General features: G+C 36.4%; 1 protein-coding gene and 1 long non-coding RNA gene across 11 annotated transcripts in view; one reads left to right on the plus strand and one right to left on the minus strand.

Annotated features, from left to right (window-relative positions):
- Positions 1–23,915, minus strand: part of GTDC1 (glycosyltransferase like domain containing 1) — a 311,499-nt gene that overhangs the window by 245,008 nt on the left and 42,576 nt on the right. For all 10 annotated transcript variants that reach the window (XR_008971079.1, XR_008971080.1, XM_057400253.1 and 7 more), the window contains exon 2: positions 9,776–9,986. Coding sequence is in view for 8 of the 10 variants with exons in the window: in XM_057400253.1 (XP_057256236.1) it covers positions 9,776–9,957 (182 nt within the window). In the remaining 2 variants the exon portion in view is untranslated. The remainder of the gene's footprint in view (positions 1–9,775; positions 9,987–23,915) is intronic.
- On the plus strand, positions 13,279–17,223 carry LOC130594409 (uncharacterized). Its single transcript, XR_008971081.1, has 3 exons — positions 13,279–13,445; positions 14,889–14,928; positions 17,010–17,223. It is a non-coding gene; the product is annotated as an uncharacterized LOC130594409 (long non-coding RNA).

The raw sequence follows: 23,915 nt of genomic DNA on the forward strand, positions 1-23,915 counted from the left end.
TTTTAATAAAATTGATAACTGGGAAATTTCTGCATAAAAATAATTTAAAATTATTCCTCAGGGTTTAAACATAGAGCTGTCGCTATGCATGATAACTGTTCCATGTTTAGTGAGTTACAACCATTCTGTCAAGAGTGGGAAATGCATTTTGCTCACAAAAGCCAAAGGCATTGTCAAACCTGCAGCAATCTACAGACCAGTAGGAAAAAAATGCCAGCAAACTAACTGTTACTAGATAATGGTCCCATTTATCATTCTTAAATTCCATCTTTAATTAAAAATGGGATATTCTCTTACATAAATAAAAAATAGCAGATTACTCCTCCTCATTTTTGTAATTCTTCCATATATAACATGCATATTATATGCACTCAAAAGTTTCTTCTTATTATTGATTCCAAGAAGATTTTTCCATATGCCAGAAAGACACACATCATCATCATATGCAGAATACGTTATGTTAAAAAATATTATCACTCTTAAATAAAACAGAAGTTAACAAAACTCATAGGAATACTACTTAGCTACAACAACGAATAAAGTTGAAAAATTTTCTACTAGTTTGCTTCTAATACTTTTCACTTATTTTTTAATTCATTTGATAAATCATTAGTTTAAACAATTTAAGTGGTTATTTCAGGTAAGAATACTGTGAGAGAATCAGTAGGCTCACTCCAGATACAACTTTCCTTATTGTAATTTTTATAAACAATACTGTTAACAGGTATAAATCCTTTCAGTAATTCTTCTGTAAAAAGAAAAATCACATATTTGCTTTTGATGTTGTGTCCACTGCTGTTTCTTTCTTTCTTCAAGTTGCTATTAGATAGAAATATAAGCTCCAGCATGTAATAAGTAAACTGGAAATTAAGAGAGCTAAAACGAAAAATTATGAAAAAGTTGGCAAGGTTATAAACATAAACAATGAAAAAAAAAAGTGCTCTGAAACGTAAAGCATTCTTTAAAATGACTGTGTCCACTGGACCATCAGAGTATATGTGCAGGAGGAAGGGAGGAAAAGACAGGGACAAAGGACAAAGGCAAGAAAGAGAAAATACTGTCCAAGGAAGTAAGGAGATTGCAAAAATCTTCATTATAGAATCAACAACAACAACAGAAAAGAAAAAGCTTTTCAGTTGCTTTGCATTTGTCAAAGATATTCAAATGAATAAACATAATTTACATAGATTCTCAGTATTTTTTTGAAGGGTGGGTAATTAATCATCATAATGATTCAAAGCATACCAGTAACAGGTATCATTCCCAAGATACTTGGGCTGAGTAGTGTAAGAGAGAAGAGGAGGAGGAAATAAATTGATCAAAGTGCTCTTCGGGGGAGTCAGAAGTCCATCTTAAAATAAACACATTCCATTGCACCATAATTTGACATACAGACTGCAATCAAACTATAGCCTAGGTATATATTTCATGTTTAGGGAATGACATCGTAATCCACAAAATGAAGTATTTTATGGGTCAATTTAGATTAATATTTCAGTTTGATACAGAACAGTGTTTAGGAAGCAATCACCCATTTTACAACCACCCTCACCTAGTCTGCCTCAGCTCACACCAGTGTGGTCTCCAAGATTACGAACTGGATCCCTTCACAGGAAATACTTGTGAAATACACCAGGAGGTGATGCTCCTGGAGAGCATTTAATGGACTCCAGCCTCATTTTATGGACATTCAGTCCTTAAGAACCAGTGGGCACCCTGTCTGAAGCAAAACCCTGTGAAATCACACACTGTATGGACATTGGACCAGCAGCCCTACTTCACTCTACCACCTCTCCACAACCCCATCAAGTTGTGCTACCCGTTAAGAAGTATCACCTGCCAACATGGTCACATGCACATTATAGATCTGTATACAGCTGTAATCCCAGATAAGATAAAACTAGAAAACACCTTTGGGCAGTTGAACTTCCAAACTTCCAGACTGAACCACCTGAAGACATCAGAGAAAGCCCCTACCCAGTGCTCATGGCAGCTGTAGTCAATAGAAGCAAGGTGAGCAGTTATGGTGCCAGTGGACATGAAAACAGCTGAGTAGCGTGCCAAGCTCTTGGGTACCGGCACTCAGGATGAACTAGGTAACTAAATGCCAGTAGGTAACTGAATCCTTGGTCAGTAGTAGACTGGCAACTGACATGAACGCAGCTGTCTGACCCACCAAGACTTCCAAACTCCAATGTATTTGGGTCAGATTAATGCTTGCAAAAAATAAAACAATAAAAATTGGAAAACACACTTAAGGTCGGCCTCCCAAAAATGTTTTCCTAAAAACAGTTTGCATAATATAAAATTTTTCACCGTGTATCAATTCACAAACCCCAGCCAAGCTGTACATATTCATAAAGCATGCTAGTTATTTAAACACTGGAATACGAAGCTATAAATCCAAATCATGTGCAAACCATGTATCTGACAAAATTTGTATTATTTATTTCTTAGGTTAAACAAAAGAATAGATTAGGGAAAAAAGTGGCACAGCAAAAAAAAAATTCAAATTTTTCTCTTTATTAGACGCAAACCAAAAGCTTTGTTTCTTTCCCTCTGGAAAATCAAATTAGTATTATGGACTAGAATGACAATGAATTGTAGAAAGTATCATGCTCTTTATAATATAGTACTGTATATGTTTTTTATTTGAAAATAGAAATGTAATCCATAACTAATCTAGAAATATATACACAGCAACAATTTAAAAGGACAGATAAAATCATCATTAAAATCCTAAGTATAGAAATACTGAGTCATAATGCACAATTTCATTACATTTTACTGCCAGCAATGTAAATATCAATTCTCCAGGTGATTCATAAAAATCATTTTAGAAAGAAAAATAAGGATTTTACCCAGCATTTGAGAACATAAAGGAAAAAACATGCTAGGGTTTGAAACAACAGACTGTTCTTCCCTTGTCTCATCAGAGTATTTTTCTGGAATTTCGGCAAATTTTTTACACATCAAACAGACAACTGCCATTTTGCATTAGCACTTTCTAGAGATCACCCAGCAGTCCCAACCAGTGTCCTTCCCAGTCCTGCACCTCTCTGTGCATCATGTCCAGCATTCCCATCTTATTTCTGCCAAATTTGAGATCATATATATATATATATTTCCACTGACTTCAAAGAAAGCAGCCTGCATTTATATTAATCTAAAGCCTCTTTTAACTATCCAAATTGTGAAATTGCATAATAATAGGACTGTATTTAAAATAAAAAAATTAATTAAAAAAAAACAAAAAAAACATGTTGGACAAATTAAACAACCAAAGTTTTTGAAGGGAAGAGTGCATGTGGGGGTTTCCACACAAAAAAAACGTAAAGAAAACCTGTCACTTTCAAAATTAATAGCTACCATCTGCCAGCATTTTATCTGAGGCAAAGTTGATTAATGTGAAGTGAATGTTTAAGATCACATTGCTGTCTGCCTGAATAAATTTCAGGTAGTTTACTGAGGAAATTATTTTTCCTATTCCTTAAAAGCTTTTTTTGTTGTTGATATTGGATTTCCTCCTCTTCTTCCCCCCCCCCCCCCCCCCCAAGTTTTTACACAGCCAGAACTAAGAATAAAAAGACTTGTTCTTAAATTACAGCACCAAAAACTGTTTCTGGCCTCTCTGTAGTGAAGTACTGAAGTACAAGATAATTAATCTGCCTGACAAAGGAGATCCCACCTCCTTCACCAGCTTCATGAAAATCTTCAGGCAGCTCCTTCTCTGTCATACTGAAAAGTAAATTTTAGCCGTGCAACTGTAAGAGAAAAACCGCACCAGTACTGTTATCCTCAATAGGAAGTTACTTTGCCCTTAGACCTTACTTAATTTTTTACCAGATTACTTCATTTCTTTAATTGGATTAATTTACCAACTACTTAATTGTTTACATTTATATACACCATCTTCCTAATTAAAAAAAAAAAAAAAAAAATCAGCTTTTTTCTTTTGTTAACTTTCACAAAGCATTGGTTTATAGTACGGCTCATTCTCGAACACATTCGATAATAGGCTCTTCTTCAGAAGTTCACTTTGAATGATAACATTTTCAGAAGTTCCTAGAACAGATTTTGGGCAATATTAATCAAAATCACAAAACCTGGTTTTACATATGCAATTCCACATTATGTACTGTCAGCATCAGATGACCTCTCATCAGCAAGAGTGTCTCAGGAGAACACAAGGCTTTAGGGAGACCAGAGAGCAGACTGCCAGTATTTTAAGGGAGCCTACAAGAAACCTGGAGAGGGACTTTTTACAAGGGCATGTAGGTATAGGAAAACAGGAAATGCTTTTCAACTGACAGAGGGTATATTTAGATTAGATATTAGGATCAAGTTCTTCACCCAGAGTGTGGCAAGGCACTGGAAGAGGTTGCCCAGAGAAGCTGTGGCGGCCTCATCCCTGGAGTGTTCAAGGCCAGGCTGGATGGCACGTGGAGCAAGCTGATCTAGTGGAAGGCGTCCCTGCCCATGGCAGGGGGTTGGAACTCAGTGATCTTTAAGGTCACTTCCAAACCAAACCATTCTATGATTCTGTGTCACACCTATTACTCAGGCTGGGAGATACTCTATTACCCAGGACTACAGAAGTGGAGGGCATTATCAGGGTAAGGGGTGGAGCTTCATGCCATTCCATATGGACACATACTTGCTTTGCTTACATGAACAATCAGACCAAAATACACAGTCTTAGTAGTCTATACCATAAACAAGATTCAAGTTTAATTCATCTATATATAGAAGGAAAGACCATAAAAAAGGGGTGGGGAAAAAAAAACGTCAGGTGAACTTTTTTGTTTGCTTAATTTGCAGGTACATGGTTATTTTTAACTACTGTACTACTCACACATCTATTTATTTATTTCTTACCTGAGTGTTATTATGGTCAAATGCTGGGAAGGTCTCTAATGCAGGGAAAATTACTGCACTTCCTACAATGATTATATAAAGATGCACTTCCAGCATTTGACATAAAGGTACAAAAAGACAGAAAGGTTCCCAGCACAAACAGGCATCTATGTATTATCCATCTTTAATGCAACGGATGAAATTTGCCTTGCCTTGCTTCAATTCACATCTTTATTCAGACATCTTCTCCAGGATATATTACTGTCAGGGTTGTGGGTTTTTCTTAAATATCTAGAAAACAGTAAGCACTCCAGCTTCTGGATGCTCACACATGCAAGCTGTGTTATGTTTTCAGTGTGACTGAACTACTCACTGGAATAAAATTTACGGGACGTATATTTTAAAGAGTACATTCAGGCGACACCGATCCACCAGGTAGTAAAGAATTCACTCTATAATAACATGTTTTCTTCTTACAGAACAGAATGAAAGCATCAGATCTGAAACAATCCTAAATCTAGTAGTCTTCACAGGTTATTTAAATAAAAAATAATAATAAAAATCCCACAAACAAAAACAAAACACACATACTAAAAAAAAAAAAGACAGAAAACCCACACACAAACCAAGACATTTACATAATATACTGTTGGAATATGCTATATATTGCTATATATTGCTGAAGCACACACCCCCAGGCTGGGTTGGGTTTGTTGGGTTTTTTTCAGAGCTCTATTAATTAAAAACAATGATTTGTTTTCTCTTTTGTAAAATGTAAAAAGCATAGAGTTTGTCTTTAAAATATAGTTGTCAAATATCAGGGGGTATATATATGCTAACATTTACCCTAGGGGTATTTCAGGGCTAGAGTCTGTTACAAATAAAATCTTCATTCATATGAACAGCTACCTGGGGGGCAATACTGATTGTTACACATAATATTCTCATATATATATATTTAAAATAATCTAGCAGTGCTATTAAAACAAACTGGAAGCTACACTGTATTTAGTCTCTCTGCTTTGCTGATATGTCTCATAGTACTAACTTTTTTGAGTTTGAATTACTTACTGTAGAGTACAGCCCCTAAAATATAAAATACTTTCATCTAGTGTGTCATAACTGATCTATTATTTGAAATGTTAGAGGTTGTTCATAGTAATAAAGAATTACAGAAAAAAAAAAAAGGAACCGTTTCCCCCATTAAATTTTGCAATGCTATTTTCAAATTTGAGAAGTTCCATTGAATTAAGAAGAAAAAAAAAAGGGGGGGGTAAAAAAAATATTTTTTGTTACATGTTTTCTGGAATTACTGAACACTCACTGTGTGCTTCGGAAAACAACTTTAGACACGATCAGACATCTATATTTATCAAAAATTTTAAGCTGTCTGAAGCAAATTGGGAGACAAAGCAGACAATGCAGCAGCTCTGCAGACTGCCAGCAGCCTGAGGAGGTCACATCTCCCTCCTGGACCTTCCTAATTTACTGAATGAAAATGATAATATTCCATTAACTGCTAGCAAAACTGCATGATTGTTGAAAAACTTATTTAGAGAAAGCACTGTAATTCTGCCCTTTTTCAGCACATTCCAAACACTGATTTGGCAACTGCCACCCCCAAGGATGAAAATCCTTGGACTAATACAATATCCAGACAGAAACCTCCTTTCCAATTAAGGAAAAATCATGTGAGTCTCTGCATAGCAATTAAGAAAGCGCTCAAAAATGCTCAGCTCTGTGACTGCTGTACCTCAATATATTACACCATTTCAAGTTTACTAGACAAGTAAGCTGCCTTTAAAAACTCTCCCTATGGCCTTCCAAGTTGGAGGACTTGCTGCATGCCTGATCTTCCCCATTCATCAGGGCTCCTGTCCTTCTTTGAGGAGATGAATAAAGACGTAAGCTGGTTTAACAACAGACTGCACAATGAATACATGAAAACGGAAATTCAACAATTTTACAGAGAAACACACAGCACAGCCTTTGTGATGGGGAACTCATACAAATCTATGCAGCACCGCAGATAAAATACTAAGTGTCTGATGCCTTCCATAATTGTTACATGTATTCCCCTTAAAGGGCGAGGACATTTCCCTGAGACAATTCTGGATAGATCCCCATATTCTTGCATGGGAACATCATCTTATTGCACACCAAAATATCAGCCACACGGTTCACAAAAGTAACATCAGATGCACTGTTCGTTACTAATTCAGCTTTAATTCTTGTTCAAGAGAGTACATGTCTATTCTCCAATAAAAATATTTGCAAGTTCCTCACATAAACTCCGTAGTCACTGCAGAGTACCTGAATTTAATATCTATGATCCTGCCTTCATACTCTGCTTCAAAAGCACTATTTAAGACTGTCCCTTAACTCACTGATCATCATCTGACAACTAAACAAACCTGTTTCTTTCCCATTACCAGTTTATATGTATAAAAGAACAGATCTTTTAAGACTTATATATACTACTGCTGTACAGATGTATAGCAGTATCAGACTTACTAGCATCAATATTACTTCTCTACATACCAGCATTTTGAAATAAAGTACTGTTTGAAAATAAAAATTTAGTAATGCAGCTCTGTTACCAAGTGTTTGCCCTCAAAATATTTGTGTCCTTTCTGTATTATTAAATGCACAAACAGAAACAAGCTATTTATGAAACGTCCCATTTATGAAAATCACATGTAAAAGAAAATTTTTATCCTACAAATAATGTAAATATTATAAATAATGCATATTTGATATTTCCCACGACCTCACAAGAAGGCTGAAATATTTAAATGCATTATTCAGAACACACTCCTACCAGTTAACAACGATTTTGTCTTAGCAAACTACTACCTGGGAAGCACATCTTCAGTGGTTACTAGCAAGCTAGAAATAAAAGAATCAATGTTAATTTTAATCAATATTGTTTCTAATAGGAGATAGTAGTCAGTCTTACAAGGCTGCAGTCTGCTGCACTTTAATAAAATACTGGAAACATTCAATTACAAAACAAACATTAAAAATGTGCAAGTAAAGTAGAAGGTACCTCTAATCAGTTTTCCTCTTATCAGCCATATCAGCCCTTGTTCCTAAAATTTTATCCTGCCTGTGAGCACAAGGTACATACTCTTTTTTAGACATCGCATCTTAGTCAACTTTGACTATTTGATTCTGTCTGATCAAACCCTAAACAGCAACAGCAAAGAAAAAGCTTTCCTCTCTTTAAGATGCTCTATTGGTTAGATCAGATTTACTTGCTGTCAGTAAAGGTTATATTTGCACATAAGTCTATGACAGATTGCAAGTTTATTAACTTCAAATGAGTTTCCAGGCTGCTGGGTTGAGGTATTTTTGCTGGATTTTGGGGGTTTTTCGTGGGTTCTTGATTGTTTTTTTTTTGTCATCATTCCTTCCCCCTTCCCCCAAGATGTGGGTTAATTGACAAACTGGAGTTAAGTTATCTTAGGTCAATGTAACTATAAGTTAAACTAATGAAGTGTATGTCTATGAGAGATGTCTGATTACTTTAATACAGTTAGTGCTGGACAGCTTGGGCTGCTGACCTTGAAGGAACACAGATAACATTGTGATGCGTTGGAGGATGTGGTTGTGATACAAGACAAATTTACATAACAGTTTGTCATATACACTCCTCCAAAACAAAACTGTTGCAAAAGGAAAGCAACAGGAAACCAACGCTGAATGCCTCACAGAAGACAAAGCAGGGAAAATTAAATATAACATTTCGCTTGGGAGGGTAGCTTATTTTAAATGCAAGCCAGAAACAGGAACAGAAAAGGTGCACATTTATATAGTATGCATTCCAAACTGGATTAGACATTATGTTGGGTCACAATGTTCAAATGAAGCCCTCTACAGCACAAGATCTACTCTTGAAAAATCATATTCCTCTCCAGCCAACTATGCCTGCTTGCTCCTGGTAACAAATACCAGACCCAGTTCTGACTTGCAACTAGTTAGCACAGCATTGAGGTGTGCTCAGGGTCCTGCTGAAGTTTCATTCTGTTGCTGAAAAGCAGCTGCTTGTGCTAAAACAGCTCTGTGAAGGAATTGGCTCTCTCCATGAAAGTGCACAGTCAACGAAGTGCTCGTTTACCGTGCATGCTGTGATGCTCTGCTGCATGCCCTGAGTGGAGCACACGCTGCACCACACGATATGTCACTGCTCAAGACAATCATCTTACCACATCTCAAATGATGAGGCAGGACAAGTAAAATTGCTGGGTTTAAAGACAGCTTGGTTCTGGAGTGACTGATTCTCACTGCATGATTGCTATCTCTTGACCTAAATAGTCTGTTTTTATCAGTCCAGGTTCTAGCTGATAGAAATTTGCCACTTACATACATGCATAATTGACATCCACAGTTGCTGGAATATTATAGAACCATACCATCATTAAGATAAACCTGCTCCCTTAATCCTCCAGGTCAGCCTGAGTGATACACACTGAAATCAGACTGCTAATAGATCGGAGGGCAAGTGAGAAAGCATGCAGTGTTCACATCCATGCCACCTTTCAACCAAATCTGTGAAGCAGAGTTTAAATCTTTCAGTATTCACAGTTTAAAACTTTCAGTTTTACTGAATTCACTTGATAATTTTAAAATAAGATGTACACGTATACACAAAAAGGTATCAATGCACTTTGACTTAGAGACTCTGAAGGGCTACCAATGCATTACAGAATGGTCTAAGAAACTTTAAAAAACAGCAGTAATTTCCCAATTATACCCCAAGAAAAAAATGCAAGAACAAAACCTTGTGTTGTCCACTTCAAGTCACCATTTGCTTGCACATATTCACCTGCATGCACACAACTGAAGATTCAACCCAAAAGAGTTGGCTGAAGGCCTCTCTAATTTGAGTTTAGAAAATATCAAATTCCTGGGTTACCTGTAATTAGGACTTATTGGCACGGTTTGCATGAAATAGAGAGCAGCAGTTCGTGCTCTCCAGTGCCACTTCTTGGCAGGGAGTGTACAGAGGACACAGTCTTCTTGTAGCTCCTCCTGGAGAAGATCCATCAGCTGTTTGTGGGAACCACCATAAAAGGCTTCAATTAGAAGAACACACATTTTCTAAGTGCTTCCAAACCGTCTGGATTCTGAAAATTACAATAGAGAAATATTTTTTTTTTAACTAAAAGATTTATATTGAAAAGAAAAAAAACAGAAATATACTGCAAGGCCTTACAGTGTCTTCATTTTTGATGTAAAATTGATTCTTCATATTAATAAGTTTGCTTCAGAAAAAGCTACCTAGAAACCATGATGACAAAACCATCACACCTATTAGTTTCAGCCACTGAAGGATACCATTTGTAATTTTCAAATAAATTGTGCAGGACTTAAAAAAAATACTGTGTTTTGAATTTATTGTTGGTTTCAATCATGATACTTAAAAGCAGCTTTACTTTACACACTCACTCTCAAATACATACAATTCTTTCATATGTTAGGAAGTAGTTTATTCATTTTTACATAGGTTTCCCCCCCTCTTCCTGGTGCTAGATAAAACTATAGAACAATTCAAACACACTCCAGCCCCAGTAGTAGATAATAATGGTAATCTGGGTGAGCTGAAGGCAGAGACCTAGATGGGGAGACGCAGTCTGAGCATCCCCCCAGGACCGTCTCCTGCACTGCTGGGATCTGGGATCACTGCCCAAGCTACGTATTAGGAACTACAGGACATGTAAACCATGTGGGTTATTTTTTTTAATACTCCAAAATGGCTGGAAGACAACACTGTCGCAGGCTTAAGGAAGCTCTCAGATGAGAAACCACAGAGCTGCTCACAAACAGGATGCAAAAAATGCTCCCCAAAGTAAAGGGAAAGATGAAAACCCTGTGACTATTGCTCATCTCTTTCATGAGTCACAAACTTGGGGTACTGAAAAGCTGCTTTTCATATGCTTTGAACAAAACCATCACATACAATAGTTGAAAACAAAACCCTGACAGGTATTCACCATCCACGACTACCTCACTGCTGACTTTGTTTTCAACATAACCCAACAAGGCAGGACTCTCCATTAATGTTATTTGTTCTGTCTCAGTGTCAAGTTCAGGTTAAAATACAGATGCTCTAATCAGAGGGTAGAAAACAGCCAAAACAAAAAAACCTTACAAGTGCACAGTAGCTATCAAAATATCAACTAGTCAACACTGAATAAATCTAATGGGGAGACAAAATGTAAGAAAGCTCTAGACAGCTTTCAGTCATTGGCCCATCATGGTGCCATGTAAAAAGGTGATGCAGATCTCCCTTACAAATCAATCAGCAAAGTATTCTGTGCTCTTACTTTCATGCCATAACCCAGCCAGGATTTAGGTTATAATTTGCTCTATTATTCACTCCCCCAAACTGTTTCAAATAAATTATATTTGAAAGGAACATATTTGTCAAAGAAAAGAAAACCGATAGCCTTCTGGAAGCAGACACTTCAGTTTGGAGCTTGCTTCTTTTCAGGTAGCAAAGCAGATTCGGATCTCTCTTACACTGACCTAATTTCAAAAATCACACTTTTGAGATCACTGACGTTTTCTGAATTTACAATGATGTAGCCGAAATCATACTCTCTGCTCCAAGGCCCTTTTGGAGCCTGCACGGTAATAACTGTTATAAAAACACAAGCTGTGTTTTAGAACCTGCACTATTCACCTAAAGAACAATTTGTAATTAATCATGCTACACTTGTCATCAAATGTCACTGAAAATTTAACTTAAAGGACTAGAGGGAAGCATTTTGCAAATTCAGACCCTGAAAAAGAGGTATGTGAAAAGCTGGTAAATGCCACTGAGTCAGTCACTCACAGAGAGAATGAGTTGCAGTTAATTTTCAAATCATCAGCGCTATCAGTAATAAAGTAATTCATTCATGAAATATCTATCAAATTGCATTTCATCAGGCTAGTTCTGAAACCAGCTTTATTGCTAGGTTTAGCTGAATCAACAATGTGCTCTTCGGTTTTATTTTGCAGCATTTTTCAGTGCACATCCCTTATGGGGACAGAGAATAACTCTTAGTCCTGACGGTAAGAGATTTTTTCCAGTTCTCAGGTTTCCTTCTTGCTTAAAGATCCTGACATTTAGGTGACTCTGCATTTATCCTACCTGTAGCTCTATTAATAAAAAAGTATTATGCAAATATTACACAAATATTACCGTACAATAAACTCCCTTTGGCTATTTACATTGGGCAACTGGGTTGAAATTATGGATGCACCATGGAGCAGGTCTTAGATCACTCTTGCTATGTAGTTGTTTACAGTAACAACTCATAGACCCCACAGCAGCAGCAAATGAGGGTGAAAATCAGCAGTGATGTATTTTTAAGAGATGATCTGAAGCTCAAAGGCTTTCTTACAAAAACTCTCATTCCCCGAAACCCCAAACTGCTCACTAAAAACCTCACTAGCACTTATAGGATTCTAGTGTGGTATGATCTGTATACATTACTAGCAATATACAAGAAATTCAATTTAGAAACATGTTATCTAAGGAGCAGTATATGGCATATTTTGTTCTTGTTTTGTGTTTTTAGAAGATGCTACCTACATAGGAAACTACTAAAGAATAATGGCAGCACAATATATGTCATGTTGACTTCAGCGACTGACTAAGTTGGAGCAATGAAAAACTCAATAAATCTTCTGTTTTAAGAAGATACACTGATAATGCAAAGGAAATTATATATAACTAATAATTTCTTGTTTTAAAAAGGCACAGAGGAGGTAGGAGACAGCCATTTGCCTCATATTTCACCCACATGACTTCCAGTTTTGTTCACATACAAAAATAACATCTATTATTTTTGCTTTCTTTCCCTTGACCTAGCCAAGTGAAGGTAAATATGTATCATATACTCCTTAGAGGTCTCAAAGACACAGCTGATAAATGGCCTGAGAACGTTCACCTTATCTGATGAAATGCAATCCTCAATTAAATATAAATCACTCCAGGTATTCTTTTCCCCATTTCAAAGAAAACAACAAATATCAGAAAAACAGAACTGCTTCCCCTGTCTCATTCCAGTGCTTCCTCTCTAAAGCCAGCAATCCTGGGTGTTCCTCTAACAGCTCAACCCCATCCACAGGCTGCAGCACGCTCCACTCTGAAAATCTTTTACTCTGCCTATACCTTAAGTAGCATCACATTCTTCAGGATATTTATTAACTAGAAACTACCTGAAATTTAAAAAATCCTCCAAACTGGTAACAGTGTCAAAAATTACATGATTAACAGAGAGGTATACTGAGGTACCAAGAAATTTAGGCAGGTAGTTAGGTGCTATCACAAAGCCAGCATCTCACAGTGACATTCATCCAGGACTTCAGTTCTACTGCACAGTGAGGACGTTGCAAAAAAACAACAGATGGGCCACCACAGTCTGACCCAATAATTTTCCTTTAAAAGAAATTCTGAGTACTATACAGAATAATAAATTAATATTTACTTTAATGGCACGGAAGCATCAGCTGTTAAACTAGCCACAGAAACCATGGCTTCTTTTTAAACTCTAGGTGAACACCAGCTAGAGTATTTTTGTTAATCAACATAGGTAAGAGAAAATTCATCATTTTCTATGATTTATTAAAGAATACTCATTAACTCTGTCTTATAAACAGAAATGTGGTTTCACAAACATCAGCACAGCTTGAAACAGAAAGCCATAATTAGCTCTGTTCATTGACGTATTCAGACAACATAAATTACAGATTATGCTTAAATATCTGTCCAACAAAATAGTTGAATAACAATCCAAAACCAAAGGAATAACTGTTAATATATTCCATAGGTAGAGAGCTGCTATTAGTTACAGGAAATAAGGTATATGGTTTCAGTAATGATTGTTTTAACGGTCACAGTCCCACACGTATGAGAAATTTATTCCACCACCGTATCCAGCGCACATGTGGTTCAGTATCTTGTAACTTAAACAACTACAGAACCGATCAGGTACGCATTGTGAACATAAACGTACTTATCACCTTTGCGAATTTCAGATAAACACACCATAAAACCTAATACAGGCAAAATTTTTAATGCTCCATATTCCGATAAAATGGGATTTTCCAAAGGACTATTGAAAGGTCTTTACCTTTCCTGCTGTGTCCCTTCTCCCTCCAGCCTCATCTGATGTGGCATATACACACAGAGGCTTAGATTGAAAGAAGCTGTATTACCCTCCCACTCATGGCAATGACTCACCGAAACCTCAGAGCTATACCTTAAAACATAATCACATTTTAATGTTTGACCAAAATTCAACTCCCATTTAGATCACCCAAAAGTACCGCTCTGAGGTTTGTCATTACTAAACTGTGTAAGTGCACAAAGTGAAAATGCCACTTAGTTTATCTTTTATATAAATTAACTGGAAAAAGTAAGACATTCTCTACTCCTTTTGAGAATGTGGTAAACCAAAATTGTTCACCTTTATCTGGATGTCTGCATCAGCACTAATATTAATTTACTGGTGGCACCCATAAACCACAGCGCCCCATTCACACAACCTGAGAGCTGAAAACACCTACGGAACGCTAAAACCTAGTATTACCTGCAGGCATCAAGGATGCTAACCACTGTCTACACTGAAATACTCTAGACAGTGATTGCAATGTTTGCTTTTTGTGTCACTAAGTACTAAAACACAACATTTAATTTTACTGTGCCTATGATCTACGTATCGGTTTGCAAAGACTACCTTTGTTACACTAACAAGCAAATTCCCAGCCAGAAATAAAAATAGAGTGAATGGGAGAAAATGGCAGAAGTCCTAGTGATCTCAGGTGAGGATTCCCCCACATGGGAACTGTGCCTCAAAATCTCTTTTAGTATGAGATTTATTTATCATTCTTATTTAAAGTATTTGCTTGAAGAACTGCTGTAATTCTTCTATGGACTATTTAATATTAATGTAAATACACATATATGGAAAAATCAGCTCCTTGTAATACACTTTCAAATACACAATTTTATTCTTTTTTTCCCTCATTCTCAGAATTATGCTCCTCAAAACACTCACACATCAGGGCAGGCGCGTATCCCGTATAGGTGAGAAGGTCAGCGGCACTGGGGATGACGCACTTAGAACTGCAAACAGTATAATTTTTAAAGAATTGTTTTGATCTTAACTAAAAAGCACATGCAAGGATCGCCAGGTTCAGTTCTTACATCTGTGCTTTCAACCCCGAAATATAACAGCAGGAATTGAAAGCTGGAGTTTAAAAATGTCCCACAGCTATTAATCCAGAGACACCCTGACACAAGCGACAGTAATGGCTCCTTTTGGAGTTCACATGTTTAGAAAGTAACATGCTGTAAAATCTGCACATTAAGTAAACACTGTTGCTATAAATCCTCATGAAAAAGTTGTTACTACATATGCAGACTATGCACTTTAAAACTCAGTATTTAAATTATTATTTTAACTAGGCAAAGGCACTAATGACCTTCATCATTTCTTGATATAAACAACATTTGGGTTTTTTTCAGCTACAGAAAGCAAAAGTTAATCCTTAGAATTTTCCTTTCACCTTTTTCCATGACATAGTCTAAGACTGTTACAAATACCTTTTATCTATACTCCTATTTACAGGGAAATTTCACTGACCGATCTCCTGATTCCCAGCACATTCTGAACAGAAATTACAACAGTTTGGTTTATAGGTTTCTAATTGATCTGCGAAGTGGTATACATGGGAATAAGTACTAGTCAGAACAGGGTATCAGGGATACTAAAGAGTCTGCAAACTATTTTGGGGAGTTCAGATTAACAAAGTATTGCTAATATTTAATTAGCAGAAAGTTTTCTTGGTTTCTAAGTCAAAAGAGAAAGGGATAAGACGAAGGAGGTGATGGAGAACCAGGTGATGGAGGCCAGGGAAACAACTACAGCCTTGACTACCCATCACCAGAAAACCTCTTCTACAGTTTGCTCCTCTGCTTCCTCCCTTTAATCATCCCAATAGATTTACAGAACTCAACGCAAGTATGCTGCAGAGCAGGAATCATCTTCACAAAAAGTTCTAACATTATTTTGGGTAGCTCTTCAGCCAATAACAGGTTTTGTTTGTTTTGTGGGGGGAATCAGTACAGAGCTAATACAAGATTGCAAACTGAAAATGCAAGATTAGCAATTGTATGTGAAAGAGAAGTAGTTATTCTAATTTAACACTTAATTATAAGCTCCCATTTGTCATGCAATTCAAAAGCCTGGAATAACGACAACTTACTTCAGCAGAGACTGCTAATGTTGTTTAATAATATGTTCCTCTTACCCAACTTCTTTGGACTGTGTTTACAGTGCTTGAAGGCTCAAGAGAGTTTACAAGACTCATCCTTCCCAGTACTGTACCTGTTACTATAAACTTGATAATACTGATGATCTTGAAGGCTTACATGAAGTTTAAATAAATGAACGACACTTGATTTAGAATATCTCCAAGTGAAAGGGAACTAATCGGTGTGGTAATGAGTGATATAGCACTATTTTTAAACTTGACAGGAGACATATTAGTTGCTAGTTCCCTATTATAGAAAGAATACTGGTCTGGTAATAATGGGCTGGCATTTTGAAAGTCTTCCAACTTATTGGGAATATGATGAGAAATGTGTTTCACAATTCTGGGCTTCAGACCATTTCTGTACAGAAAGTTAAGCATTCATAGCTAGTATAAAAACATATATATATATGCTTGAAACATATATGTATATATGTTTCATATATATAAGCAACTTATATATGAAACATGTATGTAACAACACATATATATATGCTTGAAAAAAATTACTTGTAAATATTTTAACTATTTTTATTTGAAATATTTGGTTTACAGTTCATATTAGCTAACTTATTAAAAGACAAAACACTTTGTAGAAGCCATCATTAGTTGCTCTGTGAAATAGCAATATCACTGTCCTCCAAAAAGTTAGTTTGTTTTCTATAGCAAATCATTCTTGTATCATCAAAATTTGGGATTTAGCTCTTAGAACACTCCTCCTCCTCAAGCTGGAATTGCAAGAGTTAATTTAAACTTTAATTTAAACATTAGGCTTGGTAGCCTGAGATGTTTGGCAGCAACTTTTGAGTGGGCACAAGCCAGATTTATTTTACAGTCAGAAACTATCCATTTGAATATGTGATGAAAGGATCTGCTTCTTCAGTCACACCTTGAGTCAACAAAAAGGATGGGATGAGATCTACTGTCAAATCGAGTTCAACTGTGAAATCTGTGAGGAGTCCCACAAGGAGGAGTATTACGGAGGGACAGATATGTGAACTTCACAACACATGCCAGTAAGGTTACTTCAAAATGAAATTAAATCACGATGGAAAACGGCCTTCAAAAGTGATGCCAAACGTATCTGCCATTTTATTCACCTAAAGACCTGCAACACAAGCAATTTAAAATGATAATCATGAGGATTTTGTCAAGCTTTGAAACCCTTCACCAAGTGAAGAGAATAAATCATCTGAGTTTTGTGTATAAGTAACATTTAAATATTACATTACTAGAGCAATTTGGACATGATGTTCTTGTGATTGATAAAACAACTTCAAGGTTGCCAAGTTACCTGCACCAAGTCCTCCGTTTTAACTTATGTTAAGAACTAGAACTAATTACTAGTAATTTTTGGTCTTCTACTTGCCCAATTCTCATCTTTCCAAGTGAACTTAACCAATGCTTCATACTATGAATTGATGAAAATAAATACATCTCATTAACTTCTGTCCAGTCAGTATCATGTTACCTCTTTCAGAAACTGCTTGAAAGCTCTCAAACACTGAATGAGGACTTTAAACAGCACTAAACATATTTTTCAATTTAAGAATATTTACATCCTCTTTCCAACTTAATATACAGAAGGTATGTTTTCCACATCAATTTATAAATCTAGCCTAACTACACTGCCAATTTGATGTAATGATGCAGCATCATGTTTCCTATAAATAATTTCCCAATAAAGTTTTGACTAAGCCCTCTGAAAAGGCTCTCGCAATATTAAAGTCTTCAGAATATGGCCAAAGTGCTTTCTGACACCTCACTGCAAGTGTTCCCCAACATCTCTGCTGACATAAGAATAGCAAAACTTATGTCTTCAGCCATTTGCTTCTATTCTGTTCTCTGCTGAGGCTGCAAAATACTTTCAAGAGTTTGCTTAAAGTAAGAGAAAAAAGCATATGCATACATTTTAATTTACTCTGCAAGTATAAGAAAGTTAAGGGGTCTACCTCCTCCACTAGGAAGTATCTATAGATACACACATCACAGAAAGCTGAAATATACTGATATGAGATAATGAAAGATTTCTGTTATCATCTGTCAATTGAAATGGTAAGTCAGGAAACTTTTTTCCATGAATAAAAGTGATATACAAGCATCTCAAAGCAATCTGTTTTGGAAGGTTATTTTGTAAACAAGTTGAGATTCTGAGCTGATGTTTTAAAAACAGATACTGCATAAAGAATAAATATTCATGTCTGGGGGAGACCCTAACAGACATGAGACCAGCGTGACCCTTTTTAGCACTACCACGGATAACAGCAAGGCAAGGACACACACAAAGGACATCAAGATGTAAAGTTTTTGTCTCAAAGACTATCAGACAGTTGGTATGAGAAAAGCACCATTAAAATCACCACAATCAGAAAGCCTGTGCCTTATGAACTTTGCTTTTGTTGCACACAACAGAATCTGCCTATGGCATACAATCTGCATTGTAACCTCTAACAAAGAAAGCTGAAAACAGGGAGTTTTTTTATTTTACTTCATTATAAATCATAACAATTTTAGTAAAACTCACTAGGATTTCAGCTTTAGTGTGACTTGGGAATCACTTCTCTGCCTATCTACAAAAAAAAAAAAAAAAAAAAAAAAATCTGAAAAGCATTTACCATGCCTAACTCAACTGGCCACACTCATAAGACTTTCCTCCTAAAATCTGAAAACCCTTACCTTGAACACCCTGTTCAAGAAAACTAAATGACACTGTCATTCATCAGATACTTGAACTTGAACCACCGGAAAACCTGCAGAACCTAGCTCATTCCTCCTACAAATTCGTGCAACATAAGAACATTAAGTTTACAATGGCCACAATAGTTTCTTCATTGCAGAGCTCAAGCTGAAGAAACTATTTTAAAGTCATTACTGGAAGATCCTAACTATTTAAAGTTTAGCTGGCTATTAGGAGGATCTCTTACTGACACTGCTGATACAATGAAATGCCAGAAATACCATTACAAGCCAACATGAGAAACCATTTACACCTCATGCACGCAAGGTCTGTGCTTGATATTCCCACTTCATTTCAAAGTCACAAAGATCACAAGTTTCACCAGCAAGTTAAAGACTGTTCTGACTTGTACTAAAGACTTCAGGGTTGTGCAGTTATTCTGGCCATTGGGAAATTTTTGGCAGTATCATCAGTTAAGTGTTTACAGCAGGCACAAACAGCTCTTGGAGGCTTTAAAAACAACAGCACATGGGCAACTTGGAAATACCTCTAAAATAAAGGCAGTGCTTATCTCAAGAGAGTCCTCCACATTCAACCAGACTCAAAGCAATGCTAGAGCTAAAATCTTTGATGCTACTTTTCACTATGATTTTTTCATATACAAAGAATAGTCAATTGTGGAGCTTAAGACACTGAGAAAACACACCAGGTACTCATGGGGTCTCAAAACAGTCTTAACAAATGCTCGACAGAAATAATGCTGACTTGCCAGTGCTCCCACAAAATCTGAAGCTTTTGCTGTTGCTGTAGATGAAAGCTGTGAACCTTTTTGCTATGAAAATATAAGGACTAGGTATTAGGAAGAAATCCTTTACTGTGACGGTGGTGATGCACTGGCATAGGTTGCCCAGAGAAGTTGTGGCTGCCCCATCCCTGGAAACATTTGAGCAACCTGGTCTAGTGGAAGGTGTCCTTGCCTGCTGCAGGGGGTTGGAACTAGAGTCATTAAGATCCCTTCCAATACAAACCATTTTAAGTTTTATCATTCTATGAAGACTTCCAACCCAAAACTGAGGACTAGGGAAACTTCTTGCCTGTTAACCAAGCTATGCAACATAAACTGTTATGGTGAAGTAGAATCCTTTACACAAATTAAAACTTTAAAATGGAAACACCAAAAATGCTATTTTTAATTGCTTCCACCTTTGCTAGAATTCAGATTAATACAGGTAGTTTTAAAGAAGCTGACAAAAGAAAAAGGAAAATTGTGAATCATTTTCACCTTCATAAACTTCTAACCTTAAGAACTGCAGCTTCCTTGTTAATGTAACAAATACTCTGCTGAGCAATGAAGTCTTAGAAGTCTTAAAAAAGATCAAGCAAAGAAAATTTAGGCTCTAGAAGTTTGCTTTATTTGCATTAATTTTATTGATGGCATATTGGAAAGTACTCTATGATCAAGGGAATTAACTCCATCCTTATTCATCAGTCACAGCAGAAAATAAAAATGCTGTATTTTTGGTGTGCTGGAGTGACGACTCTACAACACTGTACTTGGCTGAGTTTAAAAAAACAGACAAACAAGGGTTTTGGTTATGAAGATAATGCTCAAACTGTCTTCATTTATCTACTTGTGTTCCAAAAATCACTTTCATAAAATAGATGACTTTTCAATAGCAGCCTTCCAGTATCTGAAGGGGGGCTACAGGGATGTGGGGATGGACTATTCATTAGGGAGTGTAGCGACAGGACAAGGGGTAATGGGTTAAAACTTAAACAGGAAGTTTAGATTGGATATAAGGAAGAAATTCTTTACTGTTAGGGTGGTGAGGCACTGGAATGGGTTGGCCAGGGAAGTCGTGAATGCTCCATCCTTGGCAGTGTTCAAGGCCAGGCTGGACGAAGCCTTGGGGGGAATTGCTTACTGTGAGGTGTCCCTGCCCATGGCAGGGGGATTTGAACTAGATGATCTTAAGGTCCTTTCCAACCCTAACTATTCTATGATTCTATTAGATCAGAATCTAAGAGAAGTGTTTACAACAGTCTAACCTTATGGCAGATTGATTCAGATCTTCCTGAATTTTTTCAGATCCGATATTCCCATTACTGTTTAAGCAAAGTCTGGTTCCACAAAGCTGTAGATAACTGATGGTGCTATATGAAACTGGTTCAGCCCCATATTTAAAGCAGAAATACCTCTGAAGACACTTCACTCTCTGAATTTGAATACTAGAGATATACTTAAAATATAATTAAGAAAGAGGGGAAGGAGGGGGGAGAACAGTAAGTTGCCTCCAGCAAATAAGTACAGTGGAAAACAAAGCAGACAGCGTACTCAAATTAAACAGGACCAAATGCTTTGAAAAAGGACTAATTTCCACCTATCTGCATCGATCACACATTAGTTTGCTTGTGCTGAAGAGAATCTAATCCAAACTCTGTTCATTTCAAAGTGGTTAAGAATCCATTTGTGAGGTGCATTCAAAATGCGCCAAGATGAACAAAATCTGTTTTGCATGCCAATATCCTTGGAGAGGGCAATATTCACGCAAGTTACAAGTTACTCTTCAGAGCTGCAGCACTCTTCCTTCCCATTGAAGCTCTGAATGAGTATGGACAAGAGAGATCCATAAATGATTTTTCCTAGAGTCTATAGACAGTTGGTTTCTTAACACTCATGGAAGCATTTTCTTGGGCATTAAATTAACAAAATGACTTACAAAAAAAGTCTGCTTTTTTCTTTAAAGCAGTTTTTCTTTTCAAGCTGTGTAACTCCACTTGATATTTAGTGTACATTCAACTCACATGAGCTACTTAAACAAGCACCAGGCTTCAGCATACTGAAGGTGCATAATGGTTGCCTAACAAACACAGACCATTTCACATGTTTGTGCTTATTTACAAATACCACTTACATACTGCTGACATTTATAATGACACCTGTGATGTTGCTGACACTATGTTTGCAAAGTTTGCATCTCCAGACACAGCCAATTCTAAGAAACTTGGTGGTGAATATACACAGCATTTCCTTTGACAGTAACTTGAAAACTTATTTTGACTATTTCCTATTTGAATAGTAAGAAAGCTTCAGAAACAAGGCTTAGCGAGGCTAATTCCCCCACTGATTTTATTGCTCAACACTAGTTCACTCAATTACTTTTTTCAACAATTTTCTCATGTATTTTCTCCTGACCATATTACTGCGTTCCTTAAATTATACTATAACCACACATTCATATATACACAGAATTTCATGTACTTGTTACTATTATTGTCGCCTACTGACTTGTTATTCCAAAGTCCACAACCTCTAAATACAGCACTTCAGCCCTTACAGAATCCTTGACACAATGCTTGATGACAGAGAAATACTTGGTTTGGTCTATGAAGGTAGACTATGAAGAATTCATCTTAAAATGGTGACAGAAAGGAATACTGGTGATTTATTCAACTTTTTAAAGGAGTCCTAAACTATCTTAAGATGAAACAAAACACTAGCTCTATGTACATGTTCTAATTACAAGCTAATTGTAATAAAATGCTTGGATTTCATAAATAAACCTATAATTATGTAATTTCTAAGCAAATATTTTCAATTGTTTTGTTTAAATACTCTTTAACAACAAAACTGAAGTGTTCTATCTCCTCCCTCCATCCCCAGAATTGTACTCCATCTTCTGACTGGTATTTTACCATAAGTAAGAGGTTTAATTTATCTGCTTTCATCCAAAAATACTGAAGAGCTCAACAAACATTAATTAAACTTCACAACACTGCTGTGAGGTAGGTAGGTATTGTCATCTCTACATTACAGATAAGAAAACTTGAATTAAAAGTTGTGATTTACACAATTTTCCGACAGTAGTTTTATAGTAAATCCAAGAACAGAAGAAAGGAGCAGTGACTCCTACGTCCCTACTTCCAGTCTCCACAATACACAATACTCCTGCCTTTAAACCAGCAGAAACTTGCTGTTCAGCCACATATGAAAAAATGTTTCAAATTTCTTTCAAAATGTTTCAACATTGTTCTTTTTCATAAGCATGAGCCCTTACCAGAAAATGCAAATACGAATGAGACAGTATTTTGTGTCCTCTATTAATACTAGTCTTCACCTGGTACACTGATGAACTCCATCTTGAAAAGGAAAATCCACACTTCTTGAAGCCATATGCATTTCTCATATGACTGAATCCCCAATATCCTCTTTTCATTTACATTTAAGATCTTTTTTATTTCCTGATCTTTTACCTCCTTTTCTAATTATTTCACCTTCTTTTCTAATTACTTCTTACTGTACTTACCTTAGTTCTGTATCATATTTTTTTCTTTTTTAAACTTTATCAATGATGCAATAAAATCTACAAAGAACAGATATACTGCATTATTGACTACTTACCTTGATGAGACACGTCTAATTTTTCTGTTTCAAACTACCCTCTCCTCCAACTGTTTTCCAATGTATGGACGTGTCCACCGCACCTCTTGTCCTACAGGTCTACAATCTCAGATGTTCTCCCCTCATGCTGCTTCATTCCTCATTAAGAAATCTCCAGCTTCAATACAGACCTTTATTTGCTGTTCCAGAACCAAAGTTTCATGGCTCCCTTGCCTTTTTCTCCTTGCTTAATCTCTGGTCTCACTGCCTTGTTTGTCAATTCTTCCACACACAAATAGTCTCAAACACATTTGCAAACAATCTCTTTCTTCCTCCTCCATCTTACCACATCAAATCCGAAGTTTTTTCTCTTCAACTCTGATTTTTTTTCCCCCAGTTAGGCTCAAGGCTTATTTCATACTGTTCTTTTCATTTTTATTAGACTCACCTAGTAAATCTAAATTTCCCAACAGAAAAAAAAAAAAAGGAACAGCTTTTAACATGTTGCCAAAGAGTCATCATTTTTTGATCAATTCTACTCCATATGCTCCTTCCAATCTCTCCTTTTCCTTTCCTCTCCTCTCCAGCCTCTGCTCAGAAATACTTTGTCCACCAACACTCCTCTACATGTACTCTGCACACGCTTCTCTAAGCCTAACTGCTTCAAACTTTGGTCTTCTACACTCC

This window comes from Pezoporus wallicus, unplaced genomic scaffold (assembly GCF_028554395.1).
Source record: "Pezoporus wallicus isolate ANWC-B61680 ecotype Strahan unplaced genomic scaffold, APGP_CSIRO_Pwel_v1 contig_6807, whole genome shotgun sequence".
In the NCBI taxonomy this organism is placed as follows: domain Eukaryota; kingdom Metazoa; phylum Chordata; class Aves; order Psittaciformes; family Psittacidae; genus Pezoporus; species Pezoporus wallicus.